Source organism: Mesoplodon bidens (genome assembly GCF_964165515.1).
Source record: "Mesoplodon bidens genome assembly, chromosome: 12".
Lineage (NCBI taxonomy): Eukaryota > Metazoa > Chordata > Mammalia > Artiodactyla > Ziphiidae > Mesoplodon > Mesoplodon bidens.
This window is the reverse complement of record NC_138168.1, coordinates 81,630,389-81,651,443: the sequence shown is the minus strand read 5'-3', so window position 1 is coordinate 81,651,443 and position 21,055 is coordinate 81,630,389. Positions and strand designations below refer to the sequence as shown.

The 21,055-nt window shown below is 43.5% G+C and overlaps 1 protein-coding gene across 5 annotated transcripts in view; it reads left to right on the top strand.

The window, feature by feature from the left end:
• The window catches only part of CNKSR3 (CNKSR family member 3), a gene marked incomplete at its 5' end in the record, with an annotated part of 104,056 nt that extends 87,957 nt beyond the window's left edge, over positions 1–16,099 (top strand). For 3 of the 5 annotated variants that reach the window (XM_081251207.1, XM_081251209.1, XM_081251208.1), the window contains 6 exons: positions 393–461; positions 869–1,015; positions 6,507–6,631; positions 9,791–9,996; positions 10,483–10,572; positions 13,246–16,099. In XM_081251207.1, the coding sequence (XP_081107333.1) occupies positions 393–461; positions 869–1,015; positions 6,507–6,631; positions 9,791–9,996; positions 10,483–10,572; positions 13,246–13,544 (936 nt within the window). In that variant the 3' untranslated portion in view covers positions 13,545–16,099. The remainder of the gene's footprint in view (positions 1–392; positions 462–868; positions 1,016–6,506; positions 6,632–9,790; positions 9,997–10,482; positions 10,573–13,245) is intronic. The other 2 variants (XM_081251211.1, XM_081251210.1) reach the window with 2 other exon arrangements.
• Positions 16,100–21,055: the final 4,956 nt, after the last annotated feature.

Genomic DNA, 21,055 nt, shown 5'->3' with positions numbered 1-21,055 from the left:
CCACATTAAGCAGTTGGTCGGCTTTTACAAGATTAATTTTGATAGGGATATAGGTAAGTTTCATTTTAGATGAACCAATGGCTTTGATCAGCCCATTATGTGGACAGTGCGTCCCACTCTTCACGATAGGTTAGATGAACCTTGGCTGTTCCAGCTGACAGATTATCTCTTATAACAAACTGCTAATAGAAGAGAGAGCACCAGTACCCACATGCCAAGTTCTACAGGCTGTGTACTTTGAGGGAACTCAAGTACACTGTGTAACGTTTCCTGAGAAGATTCTATTTCCATTGCTCGTTTTCTGTAGCAAAAAGAAGGCACAAGAAATAGAAGCAGAAAGAAGTAGAAGGTTTAAAAAATATGACAGGTCTCTCTCTGTTTTTTTCTGATAGTCTCCTGCAGACAGATCTCAGAAGATTCATGCCGGTGATGAAGTCATTCAGGTCAATCAGCAAACTGTGGTGAGTTTGTTCCCTGAGACTTCCGACTTCATATTCCCCTCTAGAACTTTTTTTGTGGACCACAGGCTCAGCGGCCATGGCTCACGGGCCCAGCCGCTCCGCGGCATGTGGGATCCTCCCGGACCGGGGCACGAACCCATGTCCCCTGCATCGGCAGGCGGACTCTCAACCACTGCGCCACCAGGGGAGCGCCCCCCCCGCCCCGCCTCTAGAACTTTTAAACCGTTTTGCATGCATTTAAAAAATTTGCAATTTATATCCAATTTTCCATAATTTTAAGCAGTGCTAGGATGAACAGATTTGTGTCTGCCTATTTGCTCATAGCTGATTTCCTTGAGGTAAATTCATAGGTTTGAGTTTTCGTAATTCATGAGCAAGTGCCCTCTCCTCATTTTCTTTCTTTGAAGGTGGGATGGCAGCTAAAAAATCTGGTGAGAAAGTTGAGAGAGAATCCTACAGGAGTTGTGTTACTGCTTAAGAAGCGGCCCACGAGTTCCTTCAACTTCACTCCCGCCCCCCTGAAAAACCTACGATGGAAGCCGCCTCTGGTCCAGGTACTGTCACTGGTTGAAATCTTTCCTCTGGCATCAGCACAAGGACAATGTCCAATATCCGATTTGTCTCCAAAAAGAAAGACTACACTTTGATTGGTTTCAGGAGTTTGTGTATGGATAATTATCCTATAATCTTACTTATATGAAAATAGCCATGCTGGATCTGCATTGAACACTATGGCAGCCACTAGCCACCAGTGTCTATTTCAACAATTAAAATGAAAGCTTCAGTTCCTCGGTCTCAGCGGCCACATTTCAGTGCTTGGTAGCCACTTGGTGGCGAGTGGCTGCCAGCAGTACAGAAGGTTCCTTCTGGTCCTTCTCCTCTCTCGTTTCAAACACATGCTCACAAAAAGGAATCCAGTTTGACCACTGATCTTAGAGAGACCGCATGGGGTTGAGTCCTCAGCGATGGTTTAAAAAGGCAGGGGTGTGGACCGTGAGAACAACCCGCCCAGCGGGGAGCTGTATCACTCCGTTGTTTAGATTTGGCAGTCTTGGGTGATAATAAAAAGCAGACCGGTCTTTAGTGAGTTTTATTATTTAAATTCTCTACAAACAGTGCACTCCTTACTGCCTACACCTGGCTGCACCATGCACCCTGACCAGCCTCTTCCTCACATCATCGGTTCTTAGTGTTTAATTCCTAAATCATGAATGAAAAGCAATCACATTTTAGTGCCCTTTCATAAGATTGAGATTTGCCATTTATATGTAACGTTCTGTGATTTTATTGTACATCTTCAAATGGAAGGAACAGCAGTGGTCTCAAGCCATCAATCTGGACACCTCGTGATGCATAGAGCACTGGAAATATGCCTATGTGTGTACCTTAGGGGTGTGGAGGCACATAAAAATAAAGACCAGGATGTGGAGGGTGGAGCCCGGAAGGGGCACATAATTAAGTTCAGTTTTTAAATAATAATGGAACGTATCAATCACACCCCAGCTGCTTCTGTTTGCACCGCTCCGTATAAGGGGCACCATCTTTCAATAGTTTTGGAATTCTCAGAGTGTGTCACGTAACATCGAAGAGGTCTTCTCTGATGGTTGATGGAGTGCTTGCCACACAGCAACTCTGTCAGCTTCTTGGTGCAGGGGCGTAAATGTTAGGTTCTGAACAAGGGGCGGTGGGTATGGACAGGTAGGCGAAGGCGCCTCCCCCTGAGGAGGTGGGAGCCCTTTGGAGCCTGGAAAACTAGGTGGGATTTGGGAGGCAGATGGGAGGCTGTTTGGTGGAGGAGAGGAACGCTGTTCTTCAGACACACGCCCACCAAGCGAGGATGTGCTGCCATCAGGGAAGGGCGGTGCCCAGACAAGGTTTCCTAGAAGCAGAGTGTGTGACAGACATTCCTGTGAAAGCGATTTAGTGCCTGTGCTTCAGGTCAAACTTGTCCGGGAGGGAGGGAGGCAGAATAGGAGGAGAAGCCAGCAGATGCTGTCTCAGGAGAGTCCAGTCTTGGCCTGTTACCCAGGTGTAACCACACAGCACGGGCTCTGGTAGCTCTACTCAGCGGTGGCAGCTGTCCGCCGAGGGCAGTTTTCCAGAGAAGGGGGCAGCCGTGAGCTTTGAGCAACAGACGCTCACAGCAGCCGGGTTCACTGACTGACCAAGGGCTCTGGGTAGACACCACAGCGCTCCTGTAAGAATAAGTAGACCAGACTCTTTGGGGCAGAGGGTGGGAGAGAAAGCTGGACCAGTGGGCTGAGCTGGATGGGTGGGTATAGGGTCCCAGGCTAAGGAGTATGGACTTCATCTCACAGGTAATTTTTGTCAACAGGTTGACAGCTGATTTTTTTTTTTTTTTTTTTTTTTTGCTTCTCACTGTTGTGGTCTCTCCCGTTGCGGAGCACAGGCTCCGGACACACAGGCTCCGCTGCCATGGCTCACGGGCCCAGCCGCTCCGTGGCATGTGGGATCTTCCCGGACCGGGGCACGAACCCATGTCCCCTGCATCGGCAGGCAGACTCTCAACCACTGTGCCACCAGGGAAGCCCCTGACAGCTGATTTTTACACTAGTATTTGCATCAGTTTGCTAGGGCCACTGTAACAAAGTACCAATGACTGGGTGACCAAAACAGAAGTTTATTCCTTCAAAAGTCTGGAGGGCTAGAAGTCTCAGATCAAGGTTGGCTTCTTCCAAGGTCTCTCTCCTTGGCTTGCAGATGACCGTCTTCTCCATGTCTTCACGTGGTCTTTCCTCTGTGTGTCTGTGTCCTGATCTCCTCTTCTTATAGGGACACCAGTCATACTGGATTAAGGCCCACCCATATGACCTCGTTTTATTTTTCTAATTTTTAATTTTTATTTATTTAATTTTTTTGGGGGGGGGATGCGTGCTATGTGGCATGTGGGATCTTAGCTGCTTGACCCAGTGATCAAACCTGCGCCCCCTGCAGTGAAAGTGCAGAGTCTTAACCACTGGACCACCAGGGAATTCCCACATGACCTCATTTTATTTATGTATGTATTTATTTATTTTGCAGTACGCGGGCCTCTCACTGTTGTGGCCTCTCCCGTTGCGGAGCACAGGCTCCGGACGCGCAGGCTCAGCGGCCATGGCTCACGGGCCCAGCCGCTCCGCGGCATGTGGGATCTTCCCGGACCGGGGCACGAACCTGTGTCCCCTGCATCGGCAGGCGGACTCCCAACCACTGCGCCACCAGGGAAGCCCCCTCATTTTAAATTAAACGTGACTTTAAAAATCCTATCTCCAAAGTACAGTCACATTCTGAACTACTGGGGGTTTGGGGGACACAGTTTAGCCCATGATACTACCTAAACACAAGAAACCCCAGTTGGGAGCTGTTACATGTGTAGGTGATGGGTAATGTGGTTCTGGGCGAGGCTAGGACGGGGCAATTTTAGTGAAAGACTAATGCAAGAGGCCATTTGGAAGAAGCATCAAGAGGACTCACAAAGCAGCACAGCATAGTGGACAGGAAGGGGCCCCGGAGTTGAAGTCCTTGAGTTCAAATCCCACCTCTGCCACATCTTAGCTGTGGGACCTCAGATAAGTATTTAGTATTTCCGAATCTCACTCCTAATTACTCATGTTGACAGCATAGGTTTTGGGGTAGGGGTGAGGAAGGTAGGCAAGGCAAGGAAGAAGCAGATGTGAAATGTGGCAGTGAACCTGGGTGGTAGTACCAGTGACAAAAATTAGAATGTCAGGAAAGAGCCATCTGGGAGGCAGAGATGATAGGTCTTCTGGTCATCACTGAGTTTGAAGTGACAGGAAAATTCAGGCGAATGTGTTCAGAAGGGAAGTGAAAATTATATCTAAGTATAGGCTAGAGTTAGTTCCTTGACCTATGGAAATTCACTTAGGAAGGGGCATGCTTCCTTTTTCTTTGGTTTTGTCTACCTTCCTGCCCGGTTCCACTAACTGTGCAATTTGGGGGAAGAGGTGAAGGTGAGGCGTGAGACACCTAGCTTTGCTTCTGACCCAGGAAGGGAAAACCATCAAAATGCAGAGGCCGTTTGACAGCATAGCTATTAAGCATGTGGTGATGTGTCCAGGATATTTTCAGAACATGAACTCTGGTAGACCAGTACTCTGTACAGTTTCTCAGCCCCCGCCCTGGCTGTTGTCCTGTGTGTCATTCTTCAGGGGTCTGTACGCCTGGGTGCCCACCTCTGCTGGGAGAGAGCATCTTTAGTTCTTGTCCACATCATTCATGTGGTCACTGAAAAGCTGTTCATCGCTCTGTTTTTAGGCCACAATCCTGGTAAACAAGGGTTATTGATTTAGAAGTAACCATCCGTGTTGGAGTTTTCGGAAAATGCCTGTTCTATGGAAATGCTCCAATTTTCTTCTGCTTCTGTTTGTTGAGGGCCTGGGTCCTGGCCCCATGTTTTCAGACATTGTCCAAGATTGTCAGAATGAGATGTGGATCAATTACATAGTTCGGAGAGTTGACAGACTGTGGTGTATGCTCTGGGAGACTGTCTCCCTGTGCCTCGGCATCTCTCCCCAAAAGGGGGCTGTCTCTCTGTGAGCACCGGCTACTCCCGTCCTCCCCACCCTTAGACTCCCATTCCCACTCTCACTTCCAGGAGATGGGGGGTCTTCCATCCATCACCACCTGGGCTAGATAGGGCGTAGGTGTCCTTTTCTTACTCCCCGGGGTCTAGCACTGTCCTCACGTGCTGCCTCCCACTGGCCTTCACCCAACATCTTCGTGCCTTGACTCCTTTTCTTGCTGTTCCTTTACCAACCAGAAAAGGCCCAGTCATTGCTGTTCGATTGTAGAAGAGATAGGATTGAAGGTCTCACACAAGATTTAAAAATATTTTTTAAAAGCTGTGTGGATTTTAAATTTTAAAAATTAACTTGTGGGTATGTGTATATGTGTATAATACTAAATTAGACAGCGTAAGGTTGGGTACTTACTATGTGACAAGCCCTGTGCTAAGCCCGTTGCGTGTATTACGTTACCTAATTCTCACAGCTACCCTGTGTTGCTACTATCTTTGTCCCTGTTTATTCCCATTCTATAGAAGAGGCACAGAGAAGTTGAGTGATTTGCCTGGAAGATACACAGCTAATCAGAGGTATAACCAAGACTGCACCCAGGCAGTCCGCATGCCGAGCCCATACTCCTAGTGATAGGTAGCATTGTTAGTAATTAGTGTGAACTAACTCTTTCTGTCCTCATGGCAGCCCTACGTGAGAGGCACTGTCAGTATGGCTGTTTTTCAGAGGAGGAAACTAAGGCTTGGGAGCTTAAGTGATTTGCTCAGAGCTGGAATTCTAACCTGCCTGACACCTGGCTCCTGGGCCTCTGCCTTTCTTTCACTAGGCACCTAGGCTTTCAGAACTCTTGGTAAATGGTTTATATATACAATGGAATATCACTCAGCCATAAAAAAGAATGAAATAATGCCATTTGCAGCAACATGGAAGTACCTAGAGATTATCATACTAAGTGAAGTCAGTCAGACAGAGACAAATACCATATGGTACCACTCATTCGTGGAATCTAAAAAATGATACAAATGAACTCATTTACAAAACAGAAACAATCTCACAGACAGAAAACAAACTTATGGCTACCAAAGTGGGGAGGGAGGGAGGGATAAATTAGGAGTTTGGGATTAACAGATACACACTACTATATATATATATATATATATATATATATATATAAAAGGTCCTACTGTATAGCACAGGGAACTATATTCAATACCTTATAATAACCTTTAATAGAAAAGCATCTGAAAATATACACACACACAACTGTATCACTTTGCTGTACACCTGAAACTAACACAACATTGTAAATCAACCATACTTAAAACAAAACAAAACAAAACAAAACTCTCGGTACATTCTGAGTGTCTCAAAGCAGAATACACGTTGGATGTTGCTAGTAGCTGCAGACACACAAATGACCTGGGCCCCTGTTTACCCAGGGGCTGGTGTTGGTTTTGGGGAGAACGATCTCTGAGATAATGTCCACGCTTTTACACTTAATCCCTTTCAGACCTCGCCTCCGCCCACGACCACTCAGTCCCCGGACAGCACGATGGATGCCTCACTGAAGAAGGAGAAGCCAGCCATCCTGGATCTTTATATCCCTCCTCCACCGACCGTTCCCTACTCCCCCCGGTATGTCGGTGCCCATGTCTATGGTGTGCACATCTCCTTGCGTGGAGGTGCTAGTGGTGGTGGGAAGGCCATGAGTATCTTGAGAGGAGACGCTGCTGACACTCCAGTGTGTTGGGGATGAGTCTTGAATCCACCATCAAAAAGTATCGCCCTGGGTGTGGGCGTTGGGGAATGGGTGAAGGGGGTCGGAAAGGACAGACTTCCAGTTACAGGCGAAGTTCTGAGGGTGTAATTTACAGCGTGGTGACTGTTGTTAACAATGTTGTGTATTTTTCAAAGTTGCAGAGAGAGTAGATTTTAAAAGTGCTCATCACAGGAAAGCAAGAATTGGTAACCACGTGTGATGATTGTTTTGCCGTACATACGTAAATCATTACGTTGTATCTCTGAAATGAATACAGTGTTATATGTCGATTATATCTCAATGAAAGCAGGGGTGGGGGAAGTGTGATCCTTTAGGGGGAAGTGTAGGAACAGATCTAGTTTTATGGGCCTTGAAGCCAGCCAGTATGATGGGGAGGGGGCTGATTAAAGCATGTGCTCTCGGGGACTGCATTGTTTTAATTCTTCACTGGGCATCGAAACGAGCTGTTTGGGGGTCCGTGAAGCTGAAGTTTCATTAACTACACTGTAAATTCATCTCTGGGGCGGAAGATAATAAATATTTCTGTGAGATTGATTAAAGTTACAGTTTTATTTTGCTGAGAGGGATGTGTTCTTCGTAGGACTTAAAAAATGTGAAAATACGTGTGGATGGGCTGTATTTGCATGGCCATGTGTGTTTATGTGTGTGTGTCTATTTTAAATTCTTCAGGATCATTACTTTATTTTATTTTTTTTTTTTTGCGGTACGCGGGCCTCTCACTGTTGTGGCATCTCCCGTTGCGGAGCACAGGCTCCGGACACACAGGCTCAGTGGCCATGGCTCATGGGCCCAGCCGCTCCGCAGCATGTGGGATCTTCCTGGACCGGGGCATGAACCCGTGTCCCCTGCATCGGCAGGTGGACTCTCAACCACTGCGCCACCAGGGAAGCCCAGGATCATTACTTTCTTAATGGCTATCTTAAATGTTTATGGTAAAATGAGGACGGTCATGCTAGATGTTATATAGGGGGATGATTAAGGTATGAAAATATAGGCTTATTTATATCATCTTACATATTTACATATGCTGGTAAAAGTAGAGAATCTGGCTCATTTATGAAACATACATTTACTGAGAGTTGGGCCTGATTTACCATCTTATGCAAAACAGATGTAGTTCTTGCCCCCAGAGAACTGCCAATATCTTAGTCAACTGTTCAAGAATAAATTGAGAAATACTTAATCATGCTGTAATTTTTCATAAGACACAGTTTGGACTGAACTTACAGTGGTTTTTCACTTCAGGGTGGAGTTTTTCATTTGTTTGTTTTTGTTTTAAGCTGAGCTCTTTGCTTCTGCTGTGTTTCTTTCCTGGGCACAAAGAAAAATTAATGTCATTTTCCTCTTCCTTGAGTCTTGGTTTGCCCAGAAGTTATTATAGCATGTAGAGCAGTGGCTGCAGTGATCAGGGGCTTTCTGGTTGGCAGACCAGGCTCTTCCCTGTACTCACAGACCAGAGTCCTGTGGTCACGAGATCTAAATTGTGTTTAAAATTACAAGGAGTTGTTGCTTTTGCACATAGAGGGCAGAGGGTTTCACTGATAGAACAAACGAGTGTGTGGACTGTTCTATCAGAAGCTGTAGGCTGCAGGGAGGATGGCCCCAACTCCCCTCATCCTGAATATTCTTGTCTGGGTCTCAGTGAGGGGTCGCAGGAGCTGTGGTAAGAAGGGTATGTACATAGTAAAGGTGAAAGGGATCTGGCGCGTTGATTCTATTGGGGGAAACACGTGGGCGCACACACACCATTAATGAAGGATATTTTATTTTATTTTTTTAATTTATTATTTACTTATTTATTTTTGGCTGTGTCGGGTCTTAGTGGATCTTGTGGCACGCTAGATCTTCGTTGAAGCATGCGGGATCTTTCGTTGCAACGCGGGCTTCTCTCTAGTTGTGGCGTGCGGGTTTCCTCTCTCTAGTTGTGGTGCACAGGCTCCAGAGCATGTGGTCTCTGTAGTTTGCAGCACGCAGCCTCTCTAGTTGAGGCGGGCGAGCTCGTTGCGGCGCGAGGGCTTAGTTGCCCCGCGGTATGTGAGATCTTAGTTCCCTGACCAGGGGTCGAACCCGCATCCCCTGCATTGGAAGGTGGGTTCTTTACCACTGGACCACCAGGGAAGTCACTGAAGGATATTTTATTAGGAATGAAATGTGCAAATGGTCACAGAGAACAAGTGGTGAGTCATGAAAGCTTTGTAAATGGGGAAGTTATATGCCAGGTTTAAAAGTATGGAAGAAGATAGATTCATGGTGGGGAAAGGGTATGCAGGCAGCAGGCTCACTGGGAATACCAATAGGCAAGGCTGATCCTTAGACTGTTTTTGAACTCAGTGGATTCTGGGTTTATCTAGTAGTTTTGCAATGAGCCCCTAATGGAATTTACTCAGTGCCAAAAATTTAACCAGCTGGTAATCTGGACTCAACTAAAATTAATTTTAAGTTTTATTATAAGCTGACATTTAGAAAGAATGAAGTTGCAAGCAGCGGTCCAATTTTTGCTGGTTTCTGTACTTTGTTTAGAACATAGATACTTTCCGTTGGCCACTCTAAAGGCCCCTTTGTAATTTTTGACATCATTTTCAAATCTAACAACTGCCATCACACATCAAGTGTCTTCTTTGCTGGATCTTGGCAAAGATACTACTCTTGGCATGAGAAAAAAGGTTCAGTAGATCATACCTTCACTTGTGGTGTCTGTAGTAAGGAGGAGATTCAACTCTAGGACAGACGTACAGGAAAACCAGGGCTAGCTTTTCAAGATATATGTGTATCCCTTAAACAAATATGAAAAAAAAACTCATTTTCTCTTATTAATAGGATCATGGTATTTACGCTTATTTAATAGGATCTCTATGTATTTGAGAAGCAACTGTGATTGAAAAAGTGTTGCTTTTTCCTCCAGAGGAAAAGGAGGATTTGTTTTCTTCTGTGTGCTAGAAGCAGAATGTATCCTATAATTCTTTAGTGTGAGAGGATCTTCGTAAGCAACTTAATTATTGCCCTCTATCTTGCAGGGAAGAGAATGGGAGTTCTGTTTACGGATTCAGTAAATGTAAACAGCCACAGCCTGGTCCTAAGCGTTCTGAGTCCCCCAATTCCTTCCTGGACCAGGAAAGCCGGAGACGGAGATTTACCATCGCTGATTCTGATCAGTTGCCTGGGTATTCCGTGGAAACCAATATTCTGCCCACAAAAATGAGAGAGAAAACACCATCCTATGGTGAGTTGCTGAGTGTTTGTTTTGTTTCTCTTCCCCTCCCCCTTCCTTATTTGGAACTGTTGGATGAATTCTGCAGACTTGAAGGGTAATCCAAGGAAAACATAAACCTCAATGAAATTCTAAGTATGAGACCTTTGTTCATCTTTCTAAAGCTAAGGCTTGTTGAGTCATTACACTGCCTGGCATCCAAGCCCAGCGGGGTGAGATCATGTTACAGTTTCAGCTTTCAGTGCCTGCATTTTAACTTGGAGCTGCTTTGCTCCGTGGACCCACAGACGCAAGTTCAGCATGCCTCTGTCCTAATGGTTTGCTGTGGAAATACAGTGCTTTAAAATACTTTTCTTATTTTTAAACTATGTTATTTTGCTTATGCTGAAGTGAGTGTGATGTCAGGGTGGGGGAGGGTCTCATTCTAAATAAAGGGAAGGATTCTCTAAAGTCCAAAAACACTGTCAGCTTTTCCTTTTCCTTCCCCTCCCTCTGAAGGCAAGCCCCGGCCTTTGTCCATGCCTGCGGATGCGAGCTGGATGGGGATTGTGGACCCTTTTGCTAGACCTCGAAGTCATGGGAGGAAAAGTAAGTTTAATTTAAGCAAACTGAAAAGTACCAAACCTGGAGTCCAAAGCCCAGACCCTCGTTTCAGCCCTTTTGTGCTCTAATGACCATAAAATCATCTTCTCATCTGCAAAATCAGGGGGTGCTGATGTGTAGAATGGCAGAAATATATATTCCTAGGTAGTGATTGTAAATCTCCTAAATAGTATTGTGTGCTTTAAAAAGGCTGTAGACACTGATGGTCCAATTTCTAAACACATAGAAATACACTATTCGTTAAACAATCTCATCGTCAATTTTATGACTATTATTATTGGAACCTGTTTGATTTTTGACCAACAGACATGGGTGTTTTTCTCCCCAATCCTTCTTGTGTTAGAGAGTAACTACTATTGGAAAAGAAACTTGTGTTTAATTTACTCCGTAATCAAAGTTACAGGTGATAACACTTGTCTTTTGAGGAAAATGTTTATAAATAGTCTTATTTTGGGCCAGATTACATTCGATTGTCAGGACATCGTAACATTGCTTTTGTGGCGCTGAAACAAAGAGCTGGTGAAAAGTTAGAGAACACTTGGCCTTAGATTGTAAAAGGAAGAAGAGAAAAGTTCTGGAGGCCTAACTTCCAAAGTGATCAACCCCTGACATTTCCCTGCGACTTGGTAAAGTTTGTCACCTAAGTACCCAAATCACCTGGATTACACTAAATTGGAAAAGGGAGAAGTTGCCTTCTAAGGTCCAAGATACCCTTAGTTGACACGAAAATCTGTGGAGCAGACAGCAGGGGGCAGGGCAGTTCTTTGTTTAGATTCAGAAATGTCCACATCTTCTTTGCCATTCTTTTTAGCATTTGAAGTCCCCGATTTAGACTTTTATTTCCTTTAAGGTTGAGATATGGGGTGTAGGGGTGGGGAGTGTGAGGTCAGGAAAATGGAAAGATACTTGACCTCCATCCCACCTTCCACATTTTTTCTGGTGTTATCATTTTAGAAAGAAAGGTACCCGCATAATGGGCAATTTACAAAAATAACAGCTTTTTTGAGAGACAACTCGCATACCATAAAGCTCACCCTGTTAAAATGTACGATTCAGTGGTTTTTAGTATATTCATAGAGTTGTGCTAATTCCAGAATCTTCTATCACTTCAACAAAAAACGCCTGTAAGCAGTCATTCCTCATTCCCTCCTCCTTCAGCTCCTGGCAACCAAAAATCTACTTTCTTTTTTTTTTTTTTTTAACTTTCATAGTTATCTTTTTTTTTTTAAAATAAATGTATTTATTTATTTATTTTTGGCTGCATTGGGTCTTTGTTGCAGTGCGTGGGCTTCTCATCTTGGTGGCTTCTCTTGTTGCAGAGCGCGGGCTCTAGGCACGTGAGCTTCAGTAGTTGTGGCTCGCGGGCTCTAGAGCACAGGCTCAGTCGTTGTGGCACATGGGCTTAGTTGCTCTGCGGCATGTGGGATGTGGGATCTTCCTGGACCAGGGCTCAAACCCACGTTCTCTGCATTGGCAGGTGGATTCTAAACCACTGTGCCACCAGGGAAGCCCTGAAAATCTACTTTCTGTCTCTGGATTTACTTTTTCAAGGCATTTCATATAAATAGACTCCTCCAAAATGTGGCTTTTTGACAATGGGCACTTTTTAATGTAACTTTTCCCCTTTGATTACAGAAACAAAACAAATTGTTGGAAAACCTCTAGAAGGTACGAGAAAAATAATCTGTAATCTGCTTCCCCAACCTAGAAATAATCTGAATGTTTTGTGTATCTTCTAGTTGTTCCTATATTTACGTATTATACGCTTAGAAAAATGTGCAAAATGGAATACATAGATATTCAGTAATACTATGAAAGGGGAACGTTAACAGGTGTATTTTTGGTAATAGCTGCATTAGTAATCCATCTTATGGCAATAGCAGCTCTTCATTCAGTCCTCAATGGTTGAGCATTTAGGTTATCTGTGTTTTCCCCCCCAGTTGTTAATACTGCTTCAATAAGCATCTTGTATGTTGTTCTCTGTACGTTTTTAAAAGTGGAATTTCTGGGTCAAAAGAATGCTACATGTTGCCAGGGTGCCCTGCATTCTATGTTTCTATTCAGTTTCTTACCCCCCTGCTCCCCGTCCCAGGGGGTCTACTGGCTTTTAGGGTGGGATCATTCTTCCTTCTCCAGAAATGTCACAAGCCTTGCAGAGCATTAAAATCTTTGAACCCCATCCATTAAAGGTGAAGCGTGCCTGCCCTGCATTCAGAGTGATAACCAAAGGCATCCCACCTCCTAACTGCTCCTTAGGGGATGCTCGGGAATAAGAACCACCGTTCCAGGGGCACGTGCTCTGGGCTGCAGGCATTGAGCAAGGACAGTTGTGGAAGGAGTGATAGAATTATAAGATTTTCTCTCTTTGGTTTTTTGATTTCAAGTGAAATTATGAAAATTCTACCCTGATTAAAAAGTGCGGGCTCTCTGATTCTGCTCTGCCGCTGTGTTACCTCTCAGATGGAAAAGCAGCCTGAAGTGTGCACCTACCTCTCCCGTTTCTGCTTTCTCAACACCCAGTGGTGTGGGCCTGGCCGCCCGGGGGGCCTGGTAGCCCATCCCTGGGAGGAGGGCAGGGTGTGCTGCCACCTTCAGAGGCAGTGCCATGCAGAGGATGGGTATTTTAACGGACTACTTGTGGGCTTTGTCTGAAAACAGGTGAGGACGGCCTTTGCCGGTATTTCAGTAATGAGCGGATCTCTCCGATCGTCGAAGAAAGGTCATCCGCCCCATACCGTTTCTCAAGGCCCACGACCGAGAGGCAGCTGGTCCGAGGTGCAGACTACATCCGAAGCAGCAGGTGCTACATCAGTTCAGATCTCCACAGCAGCGCCACGATTCCGTTCTCGGAGGAAGGGACCAAAAAGAAAGCCAGCTCCTCGGCAGCCAAGTCCTCTTCCCCAGAACCGTCCCTGCTGGTCAGCTGGTTTACTCGCCTGAAACTGTTGACTCACTGAACCCTGCATTCCCGGGACCCTCCCTGTCTCCTGCTACCAAGTGCCTTGCTTCCTCCATCAGCAACTTGTTCTGATTTCATCCACAGTATTATGCAGCGACCTTATGCGATTTCGTGGGTTTTCTTTTTCCTTTTTTTTTTTTTTTTTAGAAAGTTGTGTACTGCACTTGGAATTTTGAAGTCATTGGATGGGAGCAAATCCAGAGAATCTTAGATGCTGGCTTATGGAGGCCAAAGGAGAGAAATGGGGAGAGTCCGCTTTTTTTGGGCTTCCTTAAGAGTCCGAACACGGAGACACACTCTCTAAACCAGAGCTTGGCCAGGACTGTTATCATCATTTTGAGGATCTGGGCCATTGTTCTTTTTAGGTGGGTGGGACTACAGTTGGTGGCCACTGTCACACAGATGTGTTGGGTTTTGGTCCAACTTCTTCACCTGAAAAAGCCAGTGGAGGAAACAGTTTTGTTTTGATTTTTCAAGCTACATACCACATGTGTAAGTGTAGCAGCTTTGACTTTGAAATAACACGTGGGAAGCATCTGATGGGCTTTCAGAGCAGAGGTTTGAGTGTAGGCCAGTTACACTTAGTTAATGCCCTTTTCATAACCGTCTCAGTGTAAGTCAGTTAATACAGAAACACGTGAAAATGTTTAGATAGGGCTTACTACACACAAAGAAGTTTATGGTTATTTGTGAAGGGTGTTGTGTCTTATTGTCTTTAAGGGAAAAGAAGCTATAAGATTTGCTGACAGCCAAAGTATCATTGAGAAAAATGAAGCAACCATACTTAGGTTTATGAGAGAGACATCAGTTTGCATTTTGACCTGTTCAATGACTATCTTCTAGAAAAGAATGGACAGTTCTTCAAAATTGTACACATTTTGCTAATTAGAAATCTCTTGGAAAGTCCCACGGTCACTCATTTTCAACTAGCATCAGGTATTTTGGAAAAGTGTGTCTGGATATTAACTCCTGTTTAAACTGAATGTATGATATTTTGCTAGAATGGAAAAGTACTATCTTGTTAATTTAAGTGTTTTAAATATAGTTGTATATTTTTCTTACTCTTAGTCACATGTAATTGATATATTTCTGTTTTGTGTCCTACATGAAGCTAACGAAAAAAGTGTTCAAGATGTTTTCAGGTTTACCAGTGACCACCTTGGCTGTTGCCACTGTGGTCACTATTGTTAAAAAAAAACAGAATAAACCCTCCCAACCATTTTAGGATTTTATGGATTAGAAATGGGGGCATTGAGGGAGCGTGTGTAAAGTAAAATTACATTCGGAGAATTTTCTGAGCTATATCCCCGGGCAAAGCTGGTATCTCCTATTCAAAAATATCTTCCCCTCACCCCTTGAATTGTCTACTTTGCTGAACTGCCTGAAATTGGAGATTGCTTGGGGTTAACATCTTCCTTTTAAAATGCCTCTGGTGGGACTTGCCTGGTGGTCCATTGGTTAAGACTCCATGCTTCCAGTGCAGGGGGTGCAGGTTCAATCCCTGGTCGGGGAACAAAGATCCCACGTGCTGCGCGTTGCAGCCAAAAAAAAAAAAAAAAAAAAAAAAGCCTCTCGTGGGGTTAAGGGAGCTGGCAACCACTCGCATATTAGTGTGAATGAATTCAGTCAGGCTGTTTTCCTGTCAACCAACCCCCAAGGGAACTGCAGTGAAGATATAGTTGTTTCATGGGGAATGAAAAGGGGTTTGGCCAGTGGAGGAAAGAAGAGGCTTGGAATGCGTGATTCATTGGGTGCTTGACAATACAGTATCAGGGCAGAGCAGGGGTGGGGAAGTCTGGTAACAGGGCACTGATGACTAGGGGGGACTATGGAAAGGGGGGAGAGCCAGCCCTCGCCCTTTGACTGTTAACGTGGCCCAGAAAATGGGGTGGCAACTCTTCCTCTCACTCTTCCTCTCACTCTCCAGATCACTCTCAGATCCCCTGAGTAATGAGTTTAGTGGTTTTGGAGGTCAGCCCCTTTTCTGTGGATAAATGTCCTTTGTGATCAAATGACCATCCTCAAATGAATTTTCAGTGCCCAACTCAAGTACAGTAACTGTGCCCAATCAGTGTCTTTCAGACTGTTCCCTGAAGTCCTAAGGGGAGGCCACAGAAGTTTCTGAGTTCTCTACCTTCAATCCGCCTCCACCGCTTCATTTTTATTTGGGATTTTCTCCTGAAATGTGTTTGAGAAATAGATTGCTGCTTAAAGAAGTTTCTATGTATCTTTACTGTTGACATGTATAATTAATAGTTTAATACTAATTTCTTAAAAATTAATGGAAACTGCTTGCCTCAGTAATAATCCAGGTTGAATGGTAGACGTGTGTGAACATATGAAGATGTAGAATGACACTTTTTGACATGATCCTTTAAAACCGTGATTTTTGATTACTACCAGACCCAACTCAACACTAACCCTTTTTTATAGTAAATATTTTATATCACTACAGTCATCAAGTGAAATTCATGGATGATACAACCTTTCATACATAAGAGCATCATCCCTATTTGCTGTTCCAAAACGAAATAGGTAATATAACTGACCTCTATACACCCCCATCAATATAAAGTCCTAACTGAATATAAACAAGTATACATATATATTTTGTAATGAAATCATTATTTTAATAGGTAAATGCTCTAGCATGATTATATTACAAGATGTATGAAATAATGTAACAAAGCACATACTTGTATCTGTATATGAAATCACCAGGCCTGTGGCAGCTACACAGGCCTGCTGCGCTGGCAACTCAACATCGGAAATGGGACTGATGTCAGCAATGCAGTTTTCTAAAATGTGGCCAATTCTTTTTTTTGTTTGTTTTAATTGAACGAACAATTCTTTAAATTCGATAGTGCTTTACAATTTTTAAAAGTTTCACACACGTGATTTCATATAATCCCATAATAATCCTTTTTTCTTCCCCTACCCCTATCCTGCCCCTTCTCCTTTCCCTCTCCCCACTGATAACTACTAGTTTCTTCTCTATATCCGTGAGTCTGCTTCTTTTTTGCTTTATTCACTGGTTTGTTGTATTTTTTTAGATTCAACATATACATGATATCCTACAGTATTTGTCTTTCTCTGTCTGACTTATTTCACTTAGCATAAAGCCCTCCAAGTCCATCCATGTGGCCACAAGTAACAAAATATCATTCTTTTTAATGGCTGAATAGTATTCCATTATATATATATATGTATTGCACATCTTCTTTGTCCATTCATCTGTTGATGGACACTTAGGTTGCTTCTATACCTTGACAATTGTAAATAATGCTGCTATGAACATTGGGGTGCTTGTATCTTTTTGAATTCGTGTTTACGGTTTTTTTTTGGATGTATACACAGGAGTGGGATTGCTGGGCCATATGGTAGCTCTAATTCTTAGTGTTTTGAGAAGCCTCCATACTGTTTTCCACAGTGGCTGCACCAATTTATATTCCCACCAACATTGTATGAGAGTTCCCTTTTCTTAAAATATGGCCAATTCTTGATAAGGTTCTAGACAAAACAATTCTATAACAGTTACATCCATATAGTATTTACTGGGTGCCTGGCATCGTTCTAAATACTTACCTAACAACTTTATGAGGCGGGTGCCACTGTTATTCTCATTTTACATATGAGGACACAGGGCTGATAGGGCAGAGCTGGGATTAAAATCAAAGCAGTCTAGCTCTGGCAACCTTGTTCATCATCACTTTGCTGTACACTTTCCCTCAGTTTATAGAATAATTGCATTCCTGAAAAATCCAATGCATACTAAAACTGGGCTAGAGGTTCCCTGTATGTTTATATATAAAAAAAATTAGATTCTAATTTTCAACTAAACTCAGATAATTCTAAACTGGCTTTCCATCTACATGAATATTTGGTCGGGCAATTGATAGTTGTGCTGATGGGGGACAGTTTCTTGCTGGGAGGGGTCTAACCTGTAGAACTTGTGTAGCATCCCTGTTCCATCTGTTGAATGCAGCTAGTGGCCCTCCTATCCTCAGCACCTCAAAAGCCCTTACAGTTCCAAAACCACATCTAAGGGGCAGTACCATCCCTTTGAGAACAAGTGATTTAAAAGTAATCCTGTTTCATCTTTGAGCAGAGTTCCAGTCTTCACGTTATATATTTGTCCATTTTCTATCTTTACTTCCGTTTCCTCAGTTCTCTCCCCACCACACCGGAAGTTTTAGAATCTGTTCTGTGAGGGTTGTTTTCGTTTTTGTTTTTCCACCTGAAAGTCAAGCAGTTGTTGCCTCCTCTGGCCCAAAGACCATCAGTATTCCCAAGTTTCAGTTTGTTAGCCCTCAGAAAACTCTAAGAGGTATTTACTCTTAACTTTTCATCCCCCAAAGAGCTGGTGTAAGCAAATGTCTTTGACACAAGTATGTTGCTTTTTTGCCACCGGAGGCATAAATGGGATGGCCATGCAGGCCTGATTTGGATGTTTCCACCTATTGAATCTGTGGTTAGTCCTTACAGAGAAGTGGGTCACATTTTGCTCCCACTCTTTTTTTTTTTTTTTTTTTACTTTTTGCCCTTTATGTACCAATTTTTTTTTAACATCTTTCTTGGAGTATAATTGCTTTACAATGGTGTGTTAGTTTTTGCTTTATAACAAAGTGAATCAGCTATACATATACATATGTTCCCATATCTCCTTCCTCTTGTGTCTCCCTCCCTCCCACCCTCCCTATCCCACCCCTCTAGGTGGTCACAAAGCACAGAGCTGATCTCCCTGTGCTATGTGGCTGCTTTATGTACCAGTTTATCTCTTTCAAGGTAGAATGGATTCATCAAATCTGTCTTAAAAGATTAAATTATTTGATTCCTTTACATTACAAGAGGTGACACCTGGCTTCTCATGACAGCGACACCCAGTCAAGTAGCACCTTCCGCGTGTGCCTGCTCCCCCAACACCCCACCGCCACCCCTGGTACCATCCATGTGATTGAACCTTATACCGTTGTAGACAAACGCAGAGCTCGAGTTAATTTAGAAAACACATGCATAACCTGCCCATTCTTTTCCTAACCCCAAACATCCAAGACTAGTGCAAGCCATGAACATGTTATTTCAGCTGTCAGAGTAATGAAACCAGTAGCCAGGAGGTGCAGGTAATTCAAGATTATTGAAGACACAGCATCTTAGCAGGGCATTTGAGTAGGTGTGTGTGTTTTTTCAAGCTCATATTTTAAAACTGAACATCATTCAAATGAATTGTTTAAAATGACTTTTTGTAATATGAATATACTGGAAAGTCAAAATAGAATGCCCAGTGAGAGCATAATTGTCAATGCAATAGACAAGGTTATAGAAAGTGTACCTGTCATGTCCTTCTTAGGGTCTATATCTATACTCATGTTATTTGCCCAGTGACTGGCTTTAATCAAATTCTCCCATCTCCTGACCTCAGTGCAACTGTCTTCATAACTGTCTTTGCTCCCACTCTTATGAAGAGAATCACTGCATCATTTCCTTTGGGATGAGACTTCTGCCTGCTACTTCCTTGGAGATTATATGGAAGGTGGGCACCTTGAAAATGAAAAAACTCCTTTTGGTAGGGCCACTTTTTGGGTTGGCCAATGACATTTGATTTTATTCACCTTTAGAGTTACCCTGCTTGTGTATATTTTTGATATATTCTTGCTAATCACCTGGAAGGTGAGTATTTAAAAATCTATTGATTAAAAACTGGATTAAAGGGAACACAAAGCTCACCTTTCCAATGTTTCTCCTGGATCTGACGGCCCTGGAGTCACTGCGCAGAGGAGGACAGTTCCCAGCCAGGGCCTTCGTGTCATGCTTGCAGCTGAATATTACACATGCTCTCCTTTCCCAAGCTTCCTGTTTCTCTGAAAAGTTGTGAAACTGAAGCTGTAGGAGAAAATTAAGAAATAAACCTCAAAGGTATTTTAAAAAGAAGAAGGGCTACATCACCCCTCAAGTCCAGGGATGTTGATATTCTCATCATTTTCTGTTTCCTCGCCTGGAGCATTGTAAACACTCAAATGTTTGTGAAGGAATGATTTAAAAGGAGAGAACGTTAGGGGAAAAAACCCATTTTTTCCTTGTTCTTCCATTGACTAGACCCATTAAAAAAGATTTCCCATTTAACTTTGTTTTTAGGGTGACAAAGACTGGATTTTAAAATAATCCTTCAGCATTTTGACATATCTCAGTCTGAACGTTTTGATTTATCTTAAAGAGAAAAAACTTTAAATATGAAGTTCAATATGAAGTAGTATTGTGCCTGAAGTAAGAAATTGTCCTTTTAATTTCGTGGGTGTGGGGTTCTCTTTTCTTACCCATATATACCTCTCTGTCATTCCAGCTGAGGCTGTATCAGAATAAGAATGGAAGGATTTCAGGGATTAGTACTAATTTAGAAGTCTTTGCCTCTTGGAAATGCATCCAGTAGTTAGAAGCAGTTGAGGGCTCAGCTTTTGAAGTTACGTAATCCAGCTGTCTCACAAGCTCTGTGACTTGAAACAAGTTACTTATCTCTCTGCTCCCCGGTTATCTATGAAATGGGGATAATAATAGAATCTCATTCATAGGCTTATGGGGATTAAATGAAACTGTGTTTGTAAGGCCTGTAGGATAGTCCAGCAGCCAGCACTTAGGAGATGTTGACTCTTGCTGGAACACTCTAGTAGCAGTGTTTGCTCCGTCTTAACCTTTAGTAAATAAAGCATTCAGAGGTGGCCAATAGGCTTTCATCCATAACCAGCAAGATAATGCCATGGCCACATTGTCAGAAGGCGGCTGTGTAGTCCATAGCCTGGAAATGTGGCTTTTACTGGTACAAATCTCAGTTACTCAGAAGTTTTGGCTGAGTCAGAACCCAAAAAATGATAAAAGTCTATGATTGGACACACTCAGAATAATAGAGTATTATTTTAATATTGGCTTGATTCATCAGCAGCATATTTTCCCTCTTTAATCCCCCAACTTTCAACAGAATAATGTATGAAAACAAAAGAAATCTGAGCACTTCCCCATCGCCTAGTTGGCTGAATGACTTTTGCCTCCCATCCCTGGTTTGAAGTGGTACCCACAAATTTATTTCTGTGTTTCGTATTGAAACCGTGCGCCTCAGATTGGGACTTGAACCCACGTGGCCGGGACTCGAACCCGGCCAAAACCCATGATCTTCCAACTGAGATCACACTCCTGGTTTCAGGGCTTAATGAAGCTCAGGTTCTTGATGCCTCATCGCAGAAAGAATTCAGTGAGAGACAAAGCGATAGGTAAGAAGTGGATTTATTTAGAGAGAAACACACTCCACTGAGTGTGGGCCATCCCAGAAGGTGAGAAAGGCACCAAGGTATGAGGTTGTCAGTTTTTATAGGGGTGGGTAATTTCATAGGCTAAAGAGTGGGAGGAGTGTTCCAGCTATTTCCAGAAGGGGCGGGGATTTCCAGGAAGTGGGCCACTGCCCACTTTTTGATCCTTCTGGTCCTTCTTCAACTGTCATGGCGCCTGTGGGTGTGTCATTTAGCT